This window comes from Electrophorus electricus, chromosome 2 (genome assembly GCF_041902795.1).
Source record: "Electrophorus electricus isolate QZ-2024a chromosome 2, ASM4190279v1, whole genome shotgun sequence".
NCBI lineage: Eukaryota > Metazoa > Chordata > Actinopteri > Gymnotiformes > Gymnotidae > Electrophorus > Electrophorus electricus.
The window spans coordinates 21,816,268-21,839,000 of NC_137498.1; the positions used below are offsets into that span (position 1 = coordinate 21,816,268).

General features: G+C 44.6%; 3 protein-coding genes across 17 annotated transcripts in view; 2 read left to right on the forward strand and 1 right to left on the reverse strand.

Annotated features, from left to right (window-relative positions):
- The window catches only part of hmcn1 (hemicentin 1), a 92,615-nt gene extending 77,161 nt beyond the window's left edge, over nucleotides 1-15,454 (forward strand). For 3 of the 7 annotated variants that reach the window (XM_081695579.1, XM_081695578.1, XM_081695580.1), the window contains exons 75-103: nucleotides 199-355; nucleotides 574-929; nucleotides 1,115-1,222; nucleotides 1,445-1,582; nucleotides 1,759-1,893; nucleotides 2,702-2,971; nucleotides 3,269-3,459; nucleotides 4,077-4,158; nucleotides 4,553-4,822; nucleotides 5,255-5,425; nucleotides 5,563-5,733; nucleotides 5,923-6,093; nucleotides 6,610-6,780; nucleotides 6,933-7,103; nucleotides 7,852-8,022; nucleotides 8,124-8,270; nucleotides 8,432-8,569; nucleotides 8,839-8,960; nucleotides 9,166-9,403; nucleotides 9,500-9,562; nucleotides 9,855-9,974; nucleotides 10,232-10,366; nucleotides 10,550-10,663; nucleotides 10,881-11,006; nucleotides 11,215-11,343; nucleotides 12,345-12,698; nucleotides 13,518-13,637; nucleotides 13,820-13,946; nucleotides 14,208-15,454. In XM_081695579.1, coding sequence (XP_081551705.1) covers nucleotides 199-355; nucleotides 574-929; nucleotides 1,115-1,222; nucleotides 1,445-1,582; nucleotides 1,759-1,893; nucleotides 2,702-2,971; nucleotides 3,269-3,459; nucleotides 4,077-4,158; nucleotides 4,553-4,822; nucleotides 5,255-5,425; nucleotides 5,563-5,733; nucleotides 5,923-6,093; nucleotides 6,610-6,780; nucleotides 6,933-7,103; nucleotides 7,852-8,022; nucleotides 8,124-8,270; nucleotides 8,432-8,569; nucleotides 8,839-8,960; nucleotides 9,166-9,403; nucleotides 9,500-9,562; nucleotides 9,855-9,974; nucleotides 10,232-10,366; nucleotides 10,550-10,663; nucleotides 10,881-11,006; nucleotides 11,215-11,343; nucleotides 12,345-12,698; nucleotides 13,518-13,637; nucleotides 13,820-13,946; nucleotides 14,208-14,574 — 5,033 coding nt within the window. In that variant the 3' untranslated portion in view covers nucleotides 14,575-15,454. The remainder of the gene's footprint in view (nucleotides 1-198; nucleotides 356-573; nucleotides 930-1,114; nucleotides 1,223-1,444; nucleotides 1,583-1,758; nucleotides 1,894-2,701; nucleotides 2,972-3,268; nucleotides 3,460-4,076; nucleotides 4,159-4,552; nucleotides 4,823-5,254; nucleotides 5,426-5,562; nucleotides 5,734-5,922; nucleotides 6,094-6,609; nucleotides 6,781-6,932; nucleotides 7,104-7,851; nucleotides 8,023-8,123; nucleotides 8,271-8,431; nucleotides 8,570-8,838; nucleotides 8,961-9,165; nucleotides 9,404-9,499; nucleotides 9,563-9,854; nucleotides 9,975-10,231; nucleotides 10,367-10,549; nucleotides 10,664-10,880; nucleotides 11,007-11,214; nucleotides 11,344-12,344; nucleotides 12,699-13,517; nucleotides 13,638-13,819; nucleotides 13,947-14,207) is intronic. The other 4 variants (XM_081695581.1, XM_035528917.2, XM_081695582.1 and 1 more) reach the window with 3 other exon arrangements.
- A 43-nt stretch (nucleotides 15,455-15,497) lies between these two features.
- Nucleotides 15,498-19,238, reverse strand: arpc5b (actin related protein 2/3 complex, subunit 5B). Of its 2 annotated transcripts, none has more exons than XM_081695594.1 (4): nucleotides 18,972-19,238; nucleotides 17,769-17,840; nucleotides 17,067-17,257; nucleotides 15,498-16,740 (listed from the first exon to the last, which is right to left on the reverse strand). In XM_081695594.1, the coding sequence occupies exons 1-4, from the start codon at nucleotides 19,110-19,112 to the stop codon at nucleotides 16,719-16,721; spliced, it is 426 nt and encodes a 141-aa protein (XP_081551720.1). In that variant the 5' UTR covers nucleotides 19,113-19,238; the 3' UTR covers nucleotides 15,498-16,718. The 2 variants fall into 2 exon arrangements, with proteins under 2 accessions (XP_081551720.1, XP_081551719.1); XM_081695593.1 differs by having other exon boundaries at nucleotides 17,081-17,257; nucleotides 18,972-19,232.
- Nucleotides 19,239-21,480: 2,242 nt separating this feature from the next.
- The window catches only part of LOC113588491 (rho-associated protein kinase 2), a 28,723-nt gene continuing 27,470 nt past the window's right edge, over nucleotides 21,481-22,733 (forward strand). For 5 of the 8 annotated variants that reach the window (XR_014116681.1, XM_081695586.1, XM_035528921.2 and 2 more), the window contains exon 1: nucleotides 21,568-22,075. Coding sequence is in view for 6 of the 8 variants with exons in the window: in XM_081695586.1 (XP_081551712.1) it covers nucleotides 21,977-22,075 (99 nt within the window). In the remaining 2 variants the exon portion in view is untranslated. Of the gene's footprint in view, nucleotides 22,076-22,733 lie in introns of all 8 variants that reach the window. The other 3 variants (XM_081695585.1, XM_081695584.1, XM_081695589.1) reach the window with 3 other exon arrangements.

A 22,733-nucleotide genomic window follows, 5' to 3' on the forward strand; every position in this document is an offset into this window, starting at 1 on the left:
GTATTCCTACAATAATCCTCTGTGAAGTGGATAATAGCAAACCTTTATGGGTTTTGGCGCAGTGGCATGTAATGATTTCAACATGTGCGTATAAAGTATTATGGACTGATTTTTAATACATGCAAAATAAATCATTTTCCTTTAATTGATTTGTCATCTGAGTTTTTGCTTCTGCCTTTCTCCTTATGTAAACCCCAGTGCCTCCCTCCATTGCTGAGGGCCCTACTAATGTCACGGTGATGGTGAATGTCCAGACCACTTTGTCTTGTGAGGCCACAGGTATTCCCAAACCCTCTGTCATATGGACCAAGGACACCCACCCTCTCCACACTGATCAGAACCAGAATATGTACAGGTTCAGCCAGGTTTTCTTCCTCTTTCATTGCCTCTCTCTCTGCAGACTATATGTCTAAATCTCCTCCATAATGCCTGTTATTGTAAACTATGATGCAGTATTCCTGTACGGCACAGGTGTAATTTATTATATACTTGATATGTTCGGTAAATTATCTTTTCTAATTTATTTTCTGAAGCTTCGATTCAAATGCAGATTATATTTTTTTGGTCTGGCAGGCTGCTGTCGTCAGGCTCGCTGACTGTTATAGCACCCACAGTAGAGGACACAGCTTTGTATGAGTGTGTGGTGTCTAATGAGGCCGGCCAGGAGAGCAGAGCCATCAGGCTTACCATACATGGTGAGCGCCCCCTACCTGTACCTAAGAGCTATGATTCTGTATGGGTAACAGGTGTGCCTTTGTCTGCAGTGCCACCATCCATCGCCGATGAGGCAACAGAGCTGGTCGTGGACAGACTGACCCCTGTGGTCCTCGGCTGTTCTGCGTCTGGAGTGCCCAACCCTGTCCTGCACTGGACCAAAGATGGAATGCGACTGGCCACAGAGGGAGAGGGGTACAAGATACTCCCCTCTGGTGAGTCTCCAAAAGGACACAAAGAGTAATCAGTCGTTGCATGCATAGTGTCATGGCCAGGTGTTTGAAAAATATACACATTATACATGGGCTACTGAAGCTTCTAAAAAGTTATTTTAAAAGTGAATGTGCTGCTTCTAAATGCAAGTTGGACAAAACTATTCCCTCCTCTTTGTCTTTCTCAGGTCCTCTGGAGATCACTGCTACACAGTTGAGTCACTCTGGCCATTACACATGTGTAGCTATGAATGCTGCTGGATCCGCCTACCGACACATCCAGCTTGTTGTGCAGGGTAAGGGGGCGGAACCAGTCAAGGGGATGGAGCCAGTGAAGCCACACCCACACACACAGCTGTTCTCATTGTACTATGCGGCTCAGTATCTGTCCACAGGGTCAGTGGGTTTCAAACTGGGGACGCGGGCTCTTTCATACAGTGTAACCATATTCTCTCAGCCTGCTAATGTTGTGAGTGATTCCTTAATAATGTAATGGACTTTTATGATTTGTCATTCAGAGTCACCAGTGATCCATGCTCACCCCTCAACACTAGACGTGATTCTGAACAACCATGTGACCTTGCCATGCCATGCCACGGGTACCCCGAGCCCCACCATGACATGGCAAAAAGAGGGCATCAACATTGATACCTCTGGTGAGAGAGAAGGATGCTAAACCAGCTAATTACTAGTTAATTACTGGCTGCATGAACTCATTCACATAAATGCCTAGAGACTTCCACAGACTGTTAGCAAAATTATCATTCTTGGGTGAAGTGTTAAGTCTTAAATTTACTCCATCACTATTGAGGGAACCGTTTCTTGTCGTTAGGAGGTGATTTCACAGTACTGCCCAATGGTGGCCTGCAGATCTCCTGGGCCAGAGTAGAAGATTCCGGAACCTACATGTGTGTGGCTCAGAATCCAGCAGGCACAGCACTGGGCAAGACCAAACTCAGGGTGCAAGGTGAGACGAACTAGCTGGCATCACCTGCTAGCACGTACTGGTGTACCTAAACCATCATCAGCTAGCACATACTGGTGTACCTAAACCACCACCAGCTAGCACATACTGGTGTACCTAAACCATCACCAGCTAGCACATACTGGTGTACCTAAACCATCACCAGCTAGCACATACTGGTGTACCTAAACCATCACCAGCTAGCACATACTGGTGTACCTAAACCATCACCAGCTAGCACATACTGGTGTACCTAAACCATCACCAGCTAGCACATACTTTTGTACCTAAACCATCACCAGCTAGCACATATTGGTGTACCTAAACCATCACCAGCTAGCACATATTGGTGTACCTAAACCATCACCAGCTAGCACATACTGGTGTACCTAAACCATCACCAGCTAGCACATACTGGTGTACCTAAACCATCACCAGCTAGCACATACTGGTGTACCTAAACCATCACCAGCTAGCACATACTGGTGTACCTAAACCATCACCAGCTAGCACATACTGGTGTACCTAAACCACCACCAGCTAGCACATACTGGTGTACCTAAACCATCACCTGCTAGCACATACTGGTGTACCTAAACCATCATCAGCTAGCACATACTGGTGTACCTAAACCATCACCAGCTAGCACATACTGGTGTACCTAAACCATCACCAGCTAGCACATACTGGTGTACCTAAACCATCACCAGCTAGCACATACTGGTATACCTAAACCATCTCCTCCTTTGCTTAGTTGCTGCTTGGGTAGCTCATTCCCAACCCATTAGGAGTCTTTGTTCCTTTTTCACAGTGCCTCCAGTAATAAGTTCAAACGTCAAGTCCTACACCGTGGCTGTGGATGGCGCAGTGACCCTGCAGTGCCAGACAGAGGGCTACCCGTCACCCTCAGTCAGTTGGCACCGGAACGGGCAGCTGCTGGATGAGTCCATGCAGCGGCGCATCCTGAGCACTGGCTCCCTGCAGCTGGCCTTCGCCCAGGCCAATGACGCAGGCCGCTATGTTTGCACTGCGACCAACCTGGCTGGCAGCAATAGCTTGGAGATGAGTCTCACTGTGCTGGGTGAGTCTGAGAGTTATCAGAACCATGTTGGGGTCTAAGAGGATGGATGGATGGATGGATGAATGGATGGATGGATGGATGGATGGATGGATGGATGGATGGATGGATGGATGGATGGATATACATACTGTTTCTGTAGTTCTCGTGATAACTCTTCCTCTTCGGTCCCTCCCACCATACGTGGAGGGGAGCCAGAACTGTGGGTGGTGGAGAACACCATGTTTACTGTGGCTCATAGATCTATGCCCAGCAGGCTTAGCTCAAAGCCTGTTTATCTTCTCCTGTGGTCCACTCCAGAGCCTCCTATAATAGATGGAGACGCCCATTTGAACCACACTGAGCCTCTGGGTGGGAACGTCATTCTGAACTGCGAGGTGCGGGGGGACCCTCCACCCACCATCCAGTGGAGCAAGAATGGCATCAGCATCCAGATTAGTGACCGCATCCGCCAGCTGGCCAATGGCTCCCTGGCCTTCTACAGCACTGTGGTACTGCCAGCCAGCTCCCACTCACTTAACTAATACCCATTATAGCACGTACCTTCTCTCTTACATAACTATACAGAGTAATCAGCTTGTTTGAATGCACAGGTTATGAATGTCCCCTCTACTGCACAGCAGTAAGATGTTTGAAACACTTGGAAATCTTTTTGAGGAAACAGCATTTTAGTGGACTTCTGTGTCTTAATGCTGAGAGAATTGCCATGGTTCCCCAAGTGCTGTGGTCTTGAAAGATAATCTCTTGTGTTGGATGCCAAAGTATTAGTCCGCTTTGTATTTTGCAATTGTTAATTATCAAAATCGATTAACATTACATGTTAAACATGAAGTCCTTTAGATCTCTTGTTAATCCAGATTTCAACTGTCATCATTTTTCCCCAAAGGGCTTGTTGATATGTTAAAATATAATTGTTTGTGTGACTGATCATTCATGTTACATAGATATCTAGCTATGTGGCTAATATATAATAGGTATTGACTGTTTGTTGATTTAAATGATTAATTCCTCTTTTTCTATAAAACCGCCTGAAAGATATTGTGTGATCTATTAAGTGCACAAATGTTGAGGTTTTATGAATGTTTGTTCTTTTTTTTTTTCTTCTCAGAGTGAGGATGCAGGTAGCTATGTGTGCATAGCTACGAATGATGCTGGGGTAGTGGAGAGGACAGTCACACTCACCTTACAGAGTAACACACTTTATACATCTGTCTGCTACATATTCACAGTCACTACAACATGGCTTTCAGCAAAGGAATGAATTCTAAACCAAGTTACAGTTTTGTAAATAATAAATGATTTAAATTATTAAATTAATAATTACTCATGAAATTATTCACCTTCCTTTCAGAACAGCTCTTGCTAGACAGTTGAGACCCCATGATTAGACTGACTAGTTCACTTTTGTTCTATTCACTGGTTGTCCTGCGGCTCAAGTTCAAGATCAAGTGTTTTCCTGCTTCATGACTGCAGCAGGGACCACATTGAATTCTTCACTAACCCTTAGGAGGTCCCACTGGGCACTGTCAGAGTCTGGATTCAGTGGCTTACCCAGTCCTGAGCTGGTGCTTGTCTCCTACATAGGCTCTCCAATCTTCACCCTGGAGCCGCTGGACACTGCTGTGGACTCGGGCTCCACTGCCCTCCTTAGCTGCCAGGCCCAGGGCGAGCCCGAGCCCATCATCGAGTGGACCCGCCAGGGGCGCCTTCTGCTGGCTGACGAGCGCATCACCACGCTGCCCGATGGCTCCCTGCAGCTGAGTGGGGCCCAGAAGGAGGACACGTCTGAATACGAGTGTGTGGCCCGCAACCTGATGGGCTCGGCGCTGGTGCGCACGACCCTGACAGTGCGCGGTGAGCCACTTGGCTGCATGCTGGTGACATTGGGCATGTTAGCAAGTCTGCTGTTCATAATTGTATTACGATTTCAGTTTCCATTTCATTTCCAATGTCTCCAAAAAACGTGCTTTACATAAGACTGAACATTTAAACATTAAGATTAAACATTTAGCACAAAGGTTGTGTTGACAATAAATAAACTAACACTAGAAAGCAAAAAATATATAAGATTAAATAGACTAGAGAACCTACAGTGAACATTAGTCACGTTTGGAGCTTAATAAGAAAAAGATCTCCTATCAGTTGAGAAAGTAAGGCTCTCTTATCTGACCATAGTGGTCAGGTTGTAATGCATCAAGATACTGACAGTCTCCATGATCCCATACATTGTGTGTGTGTGTGTGTGTGTGTGTTCTGTGTGCGGGTGGGGGGGGGGTTATGTTCCAGTTCATGGAGGCTTCTCTGAGTGGACAGAGTGGGGGGCCTGCAGCGTGTCTTGTGGGACAGGGGTTCAGAAGAGGCTGAGGCAGTGCAACAACCCCCTACCTGCCAACGGAGGGCGCCACTGCGTGGGCTCGTCCTCAGAGACACGCAGCTGCCAAGGCAAACCCTGTCCAGGTCTGCAGTCACCCTCAATCTGCTCCAAATCATCCCCCACCCCCAGTTAAATTGTATATGATGGAAATTCGTACATTTAGGTCTGATTGTGCCGTTTGTCTGTATGCTTGCCTTGGCCCATGTGTGTTTCCTGTTAGTGGACGGTCAGTGGACGGAGTGGTCGGCCTGGGACGAGTGCTCCCACACCTGTGGCCATGGCAACAGGACAAGAGTGCGCATGTGCAGTAGGCCTTCAGCTCAGCATGGGGGCAGAGCATGTGTAGGAAGAGCCGTGGAGGTTATGTTATGCAGCATCCGTCCCTGCCCAGGTGAGCACATGACTTGTGTCTGCGTCCCATTACAGGGACGTATTTAATCGCAAGCTTACTGTAAATCTTCAGTGGAAAATGTTTATTCCCTTTTCCAGTTTTCAGGGTATAAGAGCCAAGTTTGTTGCGTGCTGTTCTGTGCTTACTAGTGGTTTCGCCTGTCCCTCTGTCCATATGTCTGTTTGTCAGTGGCTGGGAACTGGGGTGCCTGGTTGCCATGGAGCCCGTGCAGCGAGACGTGTGGCACAGGCATGCAGACAAGGGTCCGGCTGTGCAACAACCCTCCACCCTCCTTCGATGGGCTGCCGTGCAAGGGAGCGGACATGCAGACGCAAGTGTGCATAGAAAAGACCTGTCCTGGTGAGAGAAGAGCTATGTTTAGAACACGTTTCACAGGCTCCAACTCATTCACTGGTCCATAGTAAATGTTTTATATCTGGTAGCAGTTCAGTAATAATATATCAGAATGTCTTATGTCTGGTAGCAGTTTGGTAATCGTGTAACTTATGGATTTTCTGACCAGCTCCTTCAAGCTTCATTGCGATAAAAGGTTTTGCCCATCATATTTTTAACTTTCTTGCTCATTAGCTTTTTCTTGAGCTGACTCAGGTCTGTTAGACCAGAGTTTCTCAGGATGGTCCTAAGGGACCTCCAAGCAGTCCACATGTTTAGTATGAACCAGCTGAGCCAGGCAATCAAAAGATCTCATCCCTTGTTTACCTGTTTCAGGTGAATGAGAAGCTGCAGCAGAGCAAAAGCTGTTGCTAAACTGCTGAACCGTTGCTAAAAGCTGAATACCTTTTTAAAAATACAGATATTATAGATTTTAATTATACCATTAGTGAATGATGATTCATATCCTCCCCTGCTGTGCAGTGGATGGCAAGTGGTCATCGTGGGTAAGCTGGGGAGCCTGTAGTGTTTCATGTGGAGGCGGAACCAGACAGAGGACACGCATATGTGCAAGCCCCTCCCCCCAGCATGGAGGAAGGCAATGTGAAGGAAACAACATCCACATTGACTTCTGCAACAATGAACCATGCCCTAGTGAGAACTAACTAAACACACACACACACACACACACACACACACACACACACACACACACACACACACACACACACACACACACACATATACACAGAAGAAATGTGCACCAACTGCAGAGGTGAAAACCATTGCTTCTCTATCGCCTGCAGTCCATGGGAACTGGGGTCCATGGAGCAGCTGGGGCAGCTGCAGCAGGACTTGCAATGGAGGTCAAGCACGTCGCTACAGAACATGTGACAACCCACGACCAGCCAGTGGGGGAAGAGCATGCGCTGGAACAGACACGGAGATCCAGAGATGTAGCACAGCAAGTTGCCCGTGTAAGACACAACCACATACCACATTTCACACACCATCTTAGTGTCTTTGTGGGGTTTGCAACACCAGACTTGGAAATCTGGATAGTTTAGTTCCAGCTCTAATCTGAAACAAATGATAAAGTCCTTCAGTAGCATTTGAATATTAGAACCAAGTGTACTGGAACCAAACTCTGCCCTGTGTTAGATCATAGAACCATTTTAGAATAAATCATAATTTTTTTTTATTTTAGCTATTGTCGTTCTTAAATCCCCAATCAGCTAATGCTAGTTTTAAAGGTAAACATTCAAATATAAAATAAAGATGCAGATGTCTAACATTTACACAAACAACCCACATTCTTATACATTTGTGAGATTATGTATTCACCCCACCTTCTTTTACATATTAGTGTTTGCATTTGCCTACATTACATCCAAACCATTCATTAGTCAATATATGCAAATTGATATTCAATATCCTTAGCAGTTGAAACCCGCTACCACTACATTAAAAGAGAAGACTTCTCTTGACCTTGTCCTAAAGATTGTTTTTCTATATGGTCCTGTTCCAGATGGAGAGATAATACACTTGGGTCTGCTGAAGCGTACCCAGATACCTGGGTACCCAGGATTGCATATGTTTAATGCAATGTTAAGCCTCTTTTCCCTGTAAACAATATTTTTATTACCTCACTATGATATTGCTTATGTGTGTGTGCGTGCGTGCGTGCGTGCGTGTGTGTGTGTGTGTGTGCTTTCATATACTCAGTGGATGGAAACTGGGGTCCATGGCAGCCATGGGGTGAGTGTTCGGCCTCCTGTGGAATAGGGGAGCGGACCAGGGTCCGCCTATGTAACAGTCCATCTCCTAGCAACAAAGGCCGACCTTGTCCAGGAGATTCCACCCAGCTATCCAGGTGTAACATCCAGTCATGCCCAGGTAAAAACCATGTATTTGCCATTTTCATTTGTGAAGAGAGAAGTATACACTAAATTATCCAGCTATCCAGAAGTCACCCAGGATATTCCTTGTTTGTTCAGGTGGTGCTCAGAAGGCCAGAGGAAGCATCATTGGCAACATTAACAATGTGGAGTTTGGTATAGCCATCCTCAATGCCACCATCTCTAATAGTCCATCAGGGGAGAAAGTGGTACAGGCTGCCATCACTAACATACCCAGGAGCCTTGGTCAGTCAATGCATATTCTGGGCTTTCATGTATGAATAATGCTTACTATTGCCAAAAAATCTCTGAGACAAGATGATCAAAAGGAATGAATTAGCAAATTAGTCATCGCTGTTTGAATTCTGTTCTGGTCTGGTCTCATTGGATCTATTTTGTTTCCCCAGGCCCTGCTATGAGGAAACTGGTCTCCCTGCTAAACCCCATCTACTGGACCACTGCACAGGAGCTGGGTGAGGCCATCAATGGCTACACCCTCACCAACGGCTTTTTCAGACGAGAGACGCAGGTGGAGTTCGCCACTGGTGAGTGGTAGAGATGCTACACTGAGCACGTGCCTGATGAATTTGATAATGAATCATGTCCAGCTCTTTTAGAGCAAGAAAATCCTATGTAACCTTATAAATAAATGGTCGAGATTTATTTATTCAGGATTTTTACAATTTCCTCCAGCTCCTGATTCTGCAGACCCACAGGTCTGCAAACTATTTTTCCAGTATTATCTGTGTGTGCCCTATAGTATGCCTTGTCCTGGTCTACTCTCCCTAACCCTGCACATGTGTATTTGCTTAAGGGGAGATCCTGAGAATGACCCATGTAGTAAGAGGGCTCGATGCCGACGGTGCTCTGCTGCTGGACATTGTGGTGAATGGGCACGTCCTCCAACTGCCCTCCAATGCAGACATCAGCATCAAGGTAGCACCACCATGCCACAATGACACATACATGAAAGTCTTGACGATCAACTAATGAACTGAACTTATATGTTACACAAGTTCTGTTTTAGAACATGACGTAGACTGCACTGTGTGCTTTAGTACTTTAGGCCTTCGAGTACAGAGGATGCAGAAGTGTACACTTAGAGGTCTTCTCTTACGTAAGCGTGCTGTGTTCTGTGTAGGACTATGCCGAGGACTACATCCAGACAGGCCCTGGGCAGCTGTATGCTCTCTCCACACGCATGTTCAGCGTGGACAGCGTGAGCGTGCCCTATTCTTGGAACCACACTATCTTGTATGATCCCTCCAGAGGCAAAATGCCCTACCTGGTGCAGACGCTCCATGCATCAGCCATTAGTGCTCAATACCGCCCTCTACAGGAGATGCTGGAGTTCACCATCCATGCCACAATCGCTAAGGGTGAGGCACGCACCTCGTGCCTTTGTTTTAGTGGCTGAAGTCATGGCAAGCACTTTGATTTGTTTTTATGTGTGTTCACTGGGTCACTTCATGCAGGTGAGCGTAGTAACCAGTGTCCCAGTGGCTTCTTACTGGACCCAGCTGGACCTTATTGTGCAGGTACGTCTTGACCGTCAGTGACAGACATGCAGTGTCACAGTTTCCTGCTGACAAGAAATCTCTAAACAAGGACTTTTCAGGAATAAATCAAAACAGCCCAGATTTGAGATTTTCATGGCAGAAGAGACAATGTGATGACAGATTTTAGCCTAGATGGCATTTAGTCTCATAGAAGACCTACAGTTCTATGCCAGTGAGGAGTAAATTTACATGTTTAATATGTCTCCCTTGGCAAGCTGCCTGTGATTCACTAAGGGATTCATGTGTTTCATGTGTTCCTGTGATGATGAAGATGAAAATGAGTGTGAGGAAGGCAACCCCTGCTCCCACACCTGTCACAACTCTGTAGGCACGTACTACTGCTCCTGCCCAAGGGGACTCACCATCTCTGCAGATGGCAGGACATGCCAAGGTGCCAGCTGTCCACACACACATAGCATTAACACAAGAAGAATGACCTGTATGCAGTTTTACAGTGATATATTACCTTTATGGCCATATCACTCTTATACCTTGTAGCATATAGCATATACCTTTAGCTTATTCCTTGTGTCATTTCGACACTACACTTACATATATTTTGAAAATCACTGTTTCTATTTGTTTGTTTTTTCTATTTGTTTGTTTAGAATGATATGTAATGAAAATGTCTTTATACTCTATTTCAAGATATTGATGAATGCTCGCTGGATGGGCACTTGTGCCATGATGGACAGGACTGCGAGAACACCATTGGCTCCTATCGTTGTGTCATGCGTTGTGGGCGGGGTTTCCGGAGAACTGCAGATGGCTTGAGCTGTTCAGGTTCATTTTATTCCAATTTCAGAATGTTAGGAGACCAATCTGAAAACTATGAAAATCCTCATGTGAACAGGACTAGGCAAAGCTGTTTTAGAGCAAAAGCCAATGCCCCTTTCAGGTGATTATTTTATTTCTCATTCATCATAGGTGTTTTAAGTTCATCGTTTGCGGTGTTGTTTTTGACAGATATAAATGAGTGCCAGGATTCTAACCCATGCCACCAGCACTGCCTCAACACCATCGGCAGTTTTCGCTGTGCCTGTGAACTGGGCTATCAGCTCAGGAACCGCCGCTGCATTGGTCAGTCACACGCCTCAGAACCCACTCAGCCCCAATCAGAGCTGCAGCACTGCTCTGTTTAGGGTCCCTGATGCATGGCAGCAACTAACTATGGAGCCCTTCACCCTCTGAGTCAGCAGCTAATTCTAGAGCTCTTCACAGGATGAATTGGGAGCACTGACTTTCTTGTTTGTGACTTTTGCTGTTTTGATGTGTTGTTGTTTTTTTTTAACCCCAGACATTAACGAGTGCCGGCAGAGAGTGTGCCGCTCAGACCAGCAGTGTAAGAACACTCGCGGTGGCTACACCTGCATTGACCTCTGTCCCACTGGCATGACCAAAGGAGCCAACGGCACCTGCGTCGGTCAGTGTGCACCCAGGACCCCAGCCTCTCCACATGAAAATGGAGCAATTTATGTGCTAAAGTCATATCATTATTAAATGATCTTTTTCTCTTTTTTGCATGTTTCTATTAGAATATCAGATGATAGAAGCTTAATTTTGAAGCTGTATGTGTAAGGGATGAACAATTAGATATTATCAAGCTCCCATGTGCCATGTTCCCTGCACAGATATTAATGAGTGTCGAGATGGCATGCACCAGTGCAGGTACAATCAGATCTGCGAGAACACCAGGGGGAGCTACCACTGCACATGCCCCCGGGGTTACCGCTCACAGGGCGTGGGCCGGCCCTGTCTCGGTACGTGTGTAGCCCCGCCTTCCCTCACGCCCCTCCCACAAGCCTTGGCTGCTGGCTGTTCCCTGCCTGCCTGTCTGCATTCTCTATCTGTCTTTGCCCAATCAAATGGATTGCTTTCTTCCACCGCTGTGCCTTCTGTCCGCACCCCCTGAGACCACTCGCTGTCCAACTCTGCATATCTGCCTGCTTGCTTTAATCGGTACGTTGCTTTGAGTCCACAATAAATCCACGAAACATCTTGAATGGATGAGAGCACTGCCAGTACTCAAAACTGGAAAATATGGTCCTCGTTCAGGTGTGACTACACGTGTTGCTCAGTGAGATCGGTCCCACCCAGTACTTCAGTCACACTGGTAAGTCTGCTCTCACAGCAAGGCCTGCACTATTTGTCCTATCTCTGTCCTTTTCTCATGTCACCTTTTACCTTTAACCTTTGACTCCTGCTTGGGGCCTTTTCCCCTTAAATGCTATGCTTTTTGCTCGGCCATTCATGGAATGGAATGTGTCAAGCTTCTAGAATCTCTTGGATTATAGCAAATTGAATGCAGCCTCTCACTGGCGGGTTTCACACTGGAATTGAGGAGTAGATCCAAAACAAGTTCAAGCATATTTAAAGTTAATTGTTGCTCAGATGATGAATGCATTTTTTTTTGTCAGGCATTTATTCTTGCCTGGCACACATGCTGTTTTATGGGGTGGTTACTGATCCCCCTTTTTCAATTTTCTCTCCCCTCTCTGTCTTTTTGTTCTGTCGTTGTTCTGTTCTCCTTTTTCATGTGTTGTTCTTCTTTGTCACCCTGTTTTCACACTGTGCTGACTTCCATTCTCTTCCATGATTGGCCTTTGCTTTTCTTTATGTTTTGATTCTATTTCTCTCTCTCTCTCTGTCTCTCTCTCTCTCTCTCTCGCTCTCTCTCTCTCTCTCTCTCTCTCTCTCTCTCTCTCTCTCTCTCTCTCTCTCTCTCTCACTGGCCCTCCCTCATGCCTTGCTTGGAGAGCAGACATTAATGAGTGCAAGCGGGTGCCCATGCCCTGTGCCTTCCAGTGTGTGAACAGCCCGGGCAGCTACAAGTGCATCTGCCCTCCAGGGCGCCACCTGCTGGGCGATGGCAAGTCCTGCGCTGGGCTGGAACGCCTGCCCAGCTACGAGAGTCTCTTGTACGGCTTCCGCACCTCACAGACCTCCCCCGAGCAGGGTTCCTATGAGCATCGCTACCACAGCTTGGCCTCTCAGAGCTTCCATTCCTACGCTGCCACCAGGGGGCGCAACCGGGCTGGTACTACCCCTTCGCGCTCTCAGAGGGTGGCTAAAATTTGCCCTCTTGGCTTTAGAGAACAAGGGGACCAGTGCATAGGTAACTGATACAGCTGTTTCTGCAAGTCTGGGGGGTTATGTAAAGAATATTCTGAGTGCGTTGATTGTATGCTATTTTGGGATATTTTGGCTCCATCATTATTGAAATGCAAGAATCTATATTACAGAAATTACAGGCTGTCAGCTTTGATGTACATACATATCTAGCGAACCACCAGATTCCAATTCCTGTAGGAATTACAGCTGTTTTTATACACAGAGGCCTTCCATTACTAGGAAAGAACAAAAGGTTCTGTATCTTGGTTATTCTAGATGTGCCTCTCTCACCATTGCTGGTAAAGCACGTCATTTGAACAATATGTATTTTTATAGAACAAATCAGGATAAGAGAGAATGGTCTGGCTGCCACTGGTGGATGTTGCCATGCCCACTTCTTTACCATGGCCTGCCCCCCTGCCATAGTTACTGATGGTTACTTTTTAATAAGATTCAGCCTAATTCACCTGCATAGTTTTCAGTGACCATTTACTTGGCCAAAACATGACATCAGATCATCAGCAATATATGTTACTGTTATGTTACAGTTTCATTGATCTGGCTTTTATGAATAGTCCATAGATGACGCCTAAGGGATAAAGAGCTGGTGGAGTTTGATATCCTGACTTACTCACAGGGACAGAGTGTAACTGATGCTGAGCCCAACCAGTTTCCTCCTAGTACATGATGCTGATAAATGCTACTTGAGTGCCACCTAGTGGATCTTCTGCTTGCTAAACATAAGTGAGCAAGCCTGGTCCAAGTGAATTTATCTGTTTTCAATACTGGCATGCTGAACAGGCATGTATGTGTGTTTGTGTAGATATCAATGAGTGTGAGCAGAGGGACACGTGCCAGCATGAGTGTATGAACACACCAGGCAGTCACAAATGCTTATGTCCTAATGGCTATCGCCTCATGACCAACGGCAAAACCTGCCAAGGTGAGAAAAAAAAAACCCCTTGGTTCACCTACTATGTGTACACATTTGCACTATGGACTCTTTCTGGAGGGGAAAACTTAGAGGCTTCTTCAAGAGATGGAGTTTGATCTTTCTGATTTAAATTAAAATAATTAACGCTAATTAAAATAATTGCGTTTCATATCATCCCTCACTACGAGAAGACATTGACGAGTGCTTGGAGCAGAGTATTCAGTGTGGCATGAACAGAATGTGCTTCAACATGAGAGGCAGCTTCCAGTGCATCGACACACCGTGCCCACCGAATTACCAACGAGATCCAGCCACAGGGTAGGACAAGGCATGCCCCAAAAAGGAATTTCCTGCTAACCTAAGAAACTGCACAGCCGTATTAACCGTAACAGGCACAGATTAAACCCAGATAAAACACGCGCGCGCACATTAAATCCAGTCATGGGCTAAACGGATTTGGTCTGTGACATTTTTATCCATGTACAATAAAATAAAAATAAAAAGTTCCGAGCCAGTAGATATTGGTGAGCCCACTGTTAAGTTTGTAGCAACACTGTTGTCACCTTTGACAATTTTCAGATTCTGCTTAAAGAACTGTCCTCCCAATGACCTGGAGTGCGCCCTGAGCCCCTATGCCCTGGAGTACAAGCTTCTGTCTCTGCCCTTCGGCATCGCTGCCAATCAGGACCTCATCCGCCTGGTGGCCTACACCCAGGATGGGGTGGTGCACCCACGCACCAGCTTCCTGGCGGCAGACGAGGACGCCACGCTGCCCTTTGCCCTACGTGACGAGAACCTGAAGGGCGTGCTGTTTACCACGCGGCCGCTCCGTGAACCCCGCGCCTATCGCATGAAAGTGCGCGCCCTGTCCTACGGCTTGGATGGCAGCATTGAGTACCAGACCACCTTCATTGTCTACATCGCTGTATCAGCTTATCCCTACTGAGAGCACTTTACCACAACCAAGAAGGAGAAAGGGGGAATTTGCTTTATTTCGCAAGACAGTTGTGTGGATGTGTGTGCGCATGTGTGGATGTGTGTGTAAAGCAATTGTGTTTAGTGCCACTTGAAAAAAACGCAACATATTTTCTGAGATTTCTGTCATTTCAAGTCTCGTAAGTGAGGAGCTGAGCTACATTGCCAAGTGGGCAGATAATTGTTAATAAAGAGAACTTAACCTTAACTCTGGGGGGCACTCAAAGAGAGACTACTTTACTTGTGGCTGGACACCATGGTGGCTCCTGAAGTGTGTACGTTGGACAAAGCAGCTAAGCCAGTCCTGTGTGATCCGGAAAAGCCTCTACAGGATAACAAGCTGGTGGACAGAGAAAACTGTACATGTATGTCTACCTATTAACTTATTGGGAAGTGCTTGAAAACAAGACTGTGAGGCAGTATTTTTTTTGCATGTGCATGACTGGTTTTTGGAGCTGTTCTGTGAAGGCTGACCAGAACTCCAATTCTGAGACGGACCCAGAAAGCAGCTTGCGTTTGTAGTAGTCGTCTAGGAAAGGTCAGGAGGGAGAAACATAATCAAAATTAACCAAAAGATAGAATATCCATCTCAGGTAAGCACTGCCTTCCCTTTTTTTTTCTTTGACATGGCTTCCATTCTTATGTACAGGAATTAATAGTTTTTGCAATAGAAGCACATCATTACAGCTTAATGTACGTTTGATCTTTACAAGTACATTAATAAGTCTATTAACAAAGATGTATTCTATTTTTATTATATGTATATAAGTATTTGCTTGTAATTGTTTTTCTATAATGTGTTGTAGTCATTTTTTAAAGCAGACAACAATAAATGTACAATCCACAACTGACTATCGTCTGTTCCTTGTACAGTGCAGAAATATGGTACTCAACTTGTATGTATAAATCTTTATTTCATTTCAAAAGAACAAACATTAAAAAGTAATATTTAGTAAGGCAGTTTTCACACCAGTTTAGTTTGTAGACTGTCCGCACTTTGCATCAAAGAGACAGGTCCATTTGTCCAGGTAAATTTTGCATTCACTAGTTCTTAAATGAATTTTAGACAGTGATAGTCTACTTTTAAACAGGGATATCTCATTACAAACAATTGAAAACATGATTTAGAAGACAAACTGTTATGGTCAAATCAACAATGACTTTACAGACTTGCAGTTAGTGCTAAGTAGAACCATGGCTTAAGACAAATACAAATATTGTAAAAGATGAAAGTTAATACGACCAACAAAATCAATAAGCAATGAGAGCATTAGCGAAGAACAGGATTAGGGAAATGGCTGCTTCCTAGGACACAAGTAGGTAAGATCTGCACTGAGAGTGACTTCATAAGAAAGCTTCATAAATCTGCCTAGGAGAATAACAACAGTGGTCAGTCAGTACGTGGAGATTTTGCTATATGCTTAATTTGTATTGCACAGTGGAAAATGCTGAAATATGTTCCTGTTGTGTAGAAAGCAGCTAATGCCCTTTGGTCATTTTAAGAATGAATACTGATGATGAGCTGGTATTAAAGGGCAGGACAAGGTAGGAGTGAGAGGTAGCCCAGCAGAACTGTGGGCCTAATCAGGCCCAGCTGATGTCACACTAGCATTCAAGATGCTTGCCCCAGTCTGTGGCTGGGCATTTGAACCTAATGACCACATGTCAAGTCAACCAGCAGGAAAAAACAAATACACATGTACTGAGGGCAAGGTCTCCTTAGGAAGTATAATGGCAGAAACTTTAAATCATAGAAAAGTTTTTTTTGTATAAAATTGTAATGAGCTACTTGGATTCTTAAAGTGAAGAGCCTTAAGATTTTTCCTGAGAGAAGCTAAATCTACCATAAAGTTAATGGCACCAATATATGTGTGTGTGTGCGCGTGCGCACTTTGTGTGAGCAAGATAAAGAGATGAGGAGAAAGCGGGAGAGAGGGTCAGTCTGGATAAATAAAAAGCATCAAAAGATTGGGCTGTCTGCAGCAGCGGGGGAGTCGTCTCCTTGTTCTGGATGCACCAACAGGTGCTGCTCTCGCTTCTCCGTCTGAAAGGTCGGAAGATCAGGCACGGCCGCTTAGACTGTTTTCCTGGCAGTCAGCACCCTTACGATACAGCCTACTCCTCCTGCAGAGAGAGCCTGAGAAGAACGTGACCACTGTGAGCATCTGTGCTCCACACCGTGACGACTACATTGCATCATTACTCAAGAGCTGTGTCTTACATTAAGGATATATAGCATTCACTCCATTACTTTATCAGTTGACCTGCTATAAAAACCAAGCAACTGTTTCTAAGCGAAACGGTATTCTTCAGCTCCATTGCCAGAGAAGCACAAAGCAATGCACAATTCAGCCTCTCGATCACTCCCGGTTCAACCCCGGAGAAGCATAAAAGAGCTGTCAAGATGGATTATGCACCAAACTGTGCCATGTGCCAAATATCTGGCAAAGCGAACAGCATCACCTGGCGTGCAGTACCTTCTCATGCCACTGCAGGAGGATGGCACTGCTGTTCTCCGATGGCCGCTCGAAGCCCTTGTAGATGTACTTCATCAGCAGGTCCACGCCATTCTTGTCCAGCGACTGCACTCCCTTCTCTACGTCACTGGCTTTGAAGGCACTGAGAACCTTGAGCACTAGCCCCTCAGCACGGTCCTAAAGAAACGCAGATGCCTCAGCTATAGCGCCTGTTCAATGTCAGTGTGTGGTTTGGCAGACAGGCCTGAGGAACAGTGGTAGCTCAGTGGTTATGGTACTTGACTTGCAAAAAGAATGTGGCTGGTTCAAGCTCCACCATAAAGTTGCCACTGTTGGGTCCCTGAGCAAGGCCCTTAACCCTCAATTGCTCAAGTTGTAAGTCGCTTTATATAAAAAGTGTCAGGTAAATGTGAATTAAGGCACCATCTCCTGACTTTGTGACAAGCACGGCTTCCAAGGAAGAGCACAAACAGAATTAGAAACTTCAATGGATAATGACAGTGCATGGAAGAGCTGCATCTCAGCAGAAGTTACACATACACAGGAAATGCATATCAAAGGTCCTCTCTGAATCTAATGAAAAATTACACATTTTATTCAGATCATATCTGGTGTGTTGTGGTCATGCAGATGGTAGTCAAAAGCCTCACTGACAGGCCACTCATCCAATCAGACTCTGCAGACTCACCTTGACATTCTGGTTCTTAGTATTGATTGGTGGGTTTTTGAGGACTGCCTGCAAAGCTTCCATGAGGTTCCCTTTAAAGAATGTGTTAGGGACTAAAAAAAATATTCAAAGACTGGAAAACACAACAAACACCATTGGCCTGAACAGCAAACCCATTGCAAAAATCAATAAACTAACAGCAAAACTTATTTCATCACAGCAACAAACATGCTTTACCATGTTAAAAAGCAGGAACCTATGTAAGAGTAAGGAGCAGTTTGAGGGGTCAGTCAAAACCAGGAAATGTATTAATGCCTTCCAAAATGGACATATATGGAGATGATCTCAACTTCCTCAACTAAGAGTAGTTACGAACTGAGTGTGTTTTAAAGAAGCGTTTAAAGTAAAATTAGCGTGCTTCCGTAGCGATAAATGACATATCAGCATAAAACGTGAGTTCCGAGTGGTGGAGAGAGCGCAATTCCTTAGGAAGCATAAAAAGGGGGCTATGCCAGGAATGTGGTTACGAGGCATGTCTGGACATTCGCAGGCTCTAATCAGCCTTCCTGCAATGTCTGTACCTTAACAGGCGCACCTGGGAGCCTTTGGCGCAAAGCGTACATTTTAATTTGAAAGACTATTGAAGATAATCACTAAACGTTTTTTTTTTTTTGTAGTAATCTGCAATAGCTGCGATTAGCTAGTCCCATCTCCAGACCTATTATTTAGGAACAAACGCTTGAGTGGGTGGGTGTTTTTTGTTTTTTTGAAGCACACTCTGGACGGCCATTTCGCATGGCCTAATCGTCTTTTTTCTCGAATAAATAACTAATTCTCTTGATCAGCAGGAACGAACTGGCTTTTTATGATTGAAATCTGAAATTATTTCATTTGGACTGTTAGTCTTTACTCGTTAATGTCGGTTGTTAACCAATGATTTATCATTAAAGACCGTTTTGTCTGGTTTGCAGTCTGCATCGTCGTACAATGTACTAGCGAACATAATAGCGAGCTAACCCCAACAATCACTACGAAGACATCTGTTACATATTCAGCCAACTAAGATAACTAACTAGATACCTTACCATCCACCAACCGCATCCTAAACCGAAACTAACTAATTTACTAGTCCCCCGTGATAGATTATTCTGCGAAAGTGCAACATTATTGAGTTAAAATGACTCTGGTGGAGATGCTTGACCACAGCTAGCCAACGAAAGGATATTGTCTGATAAGAGAATCCACTTCTGCCTCATCCGGACCCAGCTGGTTCTCTCCTCCATCCTCCTCGTCGACAAACTTGTTCTCGTCGTATTCATCCACATCCACTTTCCGGAATCGATCGGACACAGTATTCTTCGACATGATGCAAACAGGTTACAAACGTGGACTAGACGAGCCGCACTCTAAGCTGTCGCGCATTAAATATTTTCCCCCTAATCCACCACCCTATGCAATCACAGTTTGACGCTCTCTTGCTTCCTCACTTAATCTTGCAACATTTCCATTTACCGACCCATCAATGCCACCTAGTGGTAAAATACGAACGATACAACGAACCGCAAATACTACGGTACTGTTCTGAAATAAAATAAATATTTCAGTACTATAGCCCATGATTCTAGAGCATCGTGGGAGATGTAACTGTGTTAAAAATCAATACAACATATGTCCATCAAGGCCTCAGACAAGATTAGAAGTCCCAGAAATACCTCTTTTTATTCACTACATCTTCACTGCCTGAATTATTACAGATCTTTACCAAAACCACTTTTACCAAAACTTTGTAGACGGTATACATCTTCTAAAAAGTTCAGTTCTGTGCTTCATTATTAAACAAGATTATTCTTCACATATATCTTGTTTATCGAAAAGTGCCAAACAGTTTCGTTTTAATATTGACTTCTGTGGAGTAGAACTGCTTCTGTTTTATTTACAAATCTAATCTACATTACAGCTGGTTTGAAAATGCTAACCTCTTGAGTGCAACTAAGTTGCATGTTATGTGTTCTACCACTAGAGCGCTCCTAAGAGTCTGACATGAGTTAAAACGAGATTATAATTTTCTCTGATGTCTTATAGAAAGAGAAGACTTTACAGATGTTGTTCATTAAGATTATATGATCTTTTCTGTAGCATTTCTGAGAAGCTTTAGTCTTTGACTTCTTGTTTTTTAGGTATGCATACCCTACCACTGTGCCATACTTCACCGAGGAATCCAGCTTTGCTTGGAAGAGGTTACGCACACTACTTTTGCTATACAAATCAGTCATTATCTCCACAAGACCAAGCACAAGGAACCAGTTGTTAAAAATCACTTTTCAGCACCAGTTCTTGTACAGACCTGAAAGAATTCTGACAGCTGCTCACAGACTCAGCGTGCAGAGCACTTAATAGCATAAAACCTCTGTAATTACAAAAAGGATTAATAAATGTTACGTTTGGAGGTGATTTTCCAGACAAACATACAGAAAAAGATTAATAATGAACTACTGAAAATAATCATTTCTGAACTGGACTTAATCTATGTTTGGAAAGCAGGCTATTATCGGTTAATCCTCCATATTAAATGAAGAGCCCCACTGGCTGTGCTCAGCGCTGCGTGCCTCAAGTGGGTGTGGCCCCGGGACTCTGCGCTGACCTGCCTCTGGCTTCCTGCAACACCTTCCACAACTTTGCGAAGACAGAAGTTTACTTTCAACACTGAAGATTAGCCATGCGATGAAATATGCCACAGAAAGAAGTATACCAATGCACGAAAACGTAGCCCCCGTGTGGTGCTTGTGTGAAGGGGGTGAGTTCACAGCAGAATCCAGACTGCTCCTAACTTTAATTTGGGTTAATGATCTGCCAGTGAGTGGAGTCAGCTGCTCTGATGCACTGTGAAGGCATCACTGTCTGCGAGGATGTGTGTACAGCCCAACATTACTCTGCCTGCGTACACTGAAAAGCCTGCGGCACACTTATGCAATTACTCATCCTCAAACAGACTTTAGGACTCTGGACAAACAGGTCTCTCTGTCAGTCCAGATGTTTTACCTATTAATGATTATTGTCTGAAGTATACAATCTGCCATCGAAAGTCTTTTGTCTCCTGCTACACATCTGGTTCTTGTTTCGGTTCTGATCTGCTTATTCTTATAATCAGCGAATTTCTTCGACTGCCAGTGTTTCAAAGCTTCATTTGTCATTTCACGAAGCGCAAGATGATAAACAATCCAGCTGAGATGACACAGTAGTTTCTTCTGTCGCACAGCCCCCCGCGTCCTGACACCTGTATGCCTTAAATGATATTCTACAAAAAATAAATAAACGTCCACGTGTAATTTAGAGGGGTCGTGGTGTTGAAAACGAGTGTTTATTAGGTGTAACTGCTTTATTTGAATCATTTGACTTCAAGTGCTTCAGGTGATTACATGGGTAGGAAAACATGTGTTCCGGGGGGCTGGTGAGACTGCCAGCCCCCGTGGACGTATGACTGTTTTGGCTAACAAGGTTAGTTCAACATTTTCAGAACCTGATAAATGACTGTACGTGACACACTGATTTACGATAATGTGCAACAAACATAAAATAGTGTCTAACCTAATGACTGTTAAAGGCAAGAACGATTATACGTGGGCAAAGTCTGATAAAGTGTGAAAACGAAAACGTGTAATTGTGTATTAATAGCCTCATAGTACGCAAACGTATTACTGCGCGACGCAACCGCTTTCACGGAGCGCTAAAAGTAGGCACGGTAAAAGCGCAGGGTGAGATCAGACTGGAAGAATTCCTGCGCCCGCGTGGGGGTGGTCAACAAGAGCCAAGAACGGTAGTACCACAGACAAATGCGCTTTAGACTCCTGAATACTTCACGCACATTATTCGTCTGAATCTCAAAAAGAGACCAAGGCTGCGACACAAGTCAAAGCGCACAGGGCAAAAGTAGGCGTTTTAAGACGTCCCAGATTAGGAGACTATATATTTACCTTACTTTAAAAGGCATTAATAGTGACTACGCGACTGACAGCTACGGTTTTTTATGCGACATAGTCTAGGCTACTCAGAAGGTTTCTGGAGTAATTGTTAAAATATGTATATCAACATTGACTTTTTCACTTTCTAAAAAGTTCGACGTATCATTCATTTGGATAATCCTGGATTTCGGCAGGTACCCGAGGTAGCCTGTATTCGGGTTTGAAGCTCTCACATGTCTCAGTGGACTTTCACCTTCCTGCATTGTCACTATGTCGTCCGGAGCGGAGAAACGGCTCGAATCCCGTCTGAAGAAACTGGAGTCAATGATTAAAAACCAACGATCAGCGCTGAATTTGGAGAGTTTGTTGGTAAGGACCTGCCGGTCATGGGTACATTGTTAAACTCTCTTCACTCAGTGATTAAAAGACGGCCCTATTGTCCCTAACCTTTCAATTTGTGCTATGAACCTTTCCTCTTTTAAATGTGACGTGTTTCTATTGAATCAATTTATACGACTATATAAATCCAGATTGTATGTGTACATTATGGTAATTAAATATTTAGACTAATTCGGAGCCGGGTGAGCAGATAAGTGCGTGTATTACTTCGCTGTACTGTATACATACAACCTTCTGGTGGATTGAGCTTGGCTAATAATTTAGAGAAAGTACAGCCAAAAAAAGAAACATTCGTAAATCTCCTTAAACCAGTCTTACAGGGATACGTTTACCACCACCCGGTCAAATATCCCAGCTACCTGACCAGTTCTCATCTAGTGTTACACTTCCTTTAAGAACTTCACACCGAATCTGTAAAAACAGCATAGTTCATAAACAAGGCCATAAGATACACAAAACTTGAAATCGAGCGTAAAAGCGTATATTAATAGTATGGACAAACTGGCGGAAGTGTCAAGCGTGCGTTTTTCATTGTTATCTGCATTTGTTTGATGTAATCTCTGCGTGGGGGAACACGCCCTTCTCTACAGCGTGTCTACGCTCGACTGCTCTATTTCCAAGCAGTGTG

Excerpts from the sequence above, each read along its gene's own strand:
- arpc5b (XM_081695593.1), bottom strand. The coding sequence starts at position 19,112 with ATGTCGAAGAATACTGTGTCCGATCGATTCCGGAAAGTGGATGTGGAT. Across the intron at positions 17,841-18,971 it reads TGGATTCTCTTATCAGACAA|GGGAACCTCATGGAAGCTTT; the intron begins TATCCTTTCGTT and ends ACATTCTTTAAA. Across the intron at positions 16,741-17,080 it reads TCCTGCAGTGGCATGAGAAG|GCTCTCTCTGCAGGAGGAGT; the intron begins GTACTGCACGCC and ends CGTTCTTCTCAG.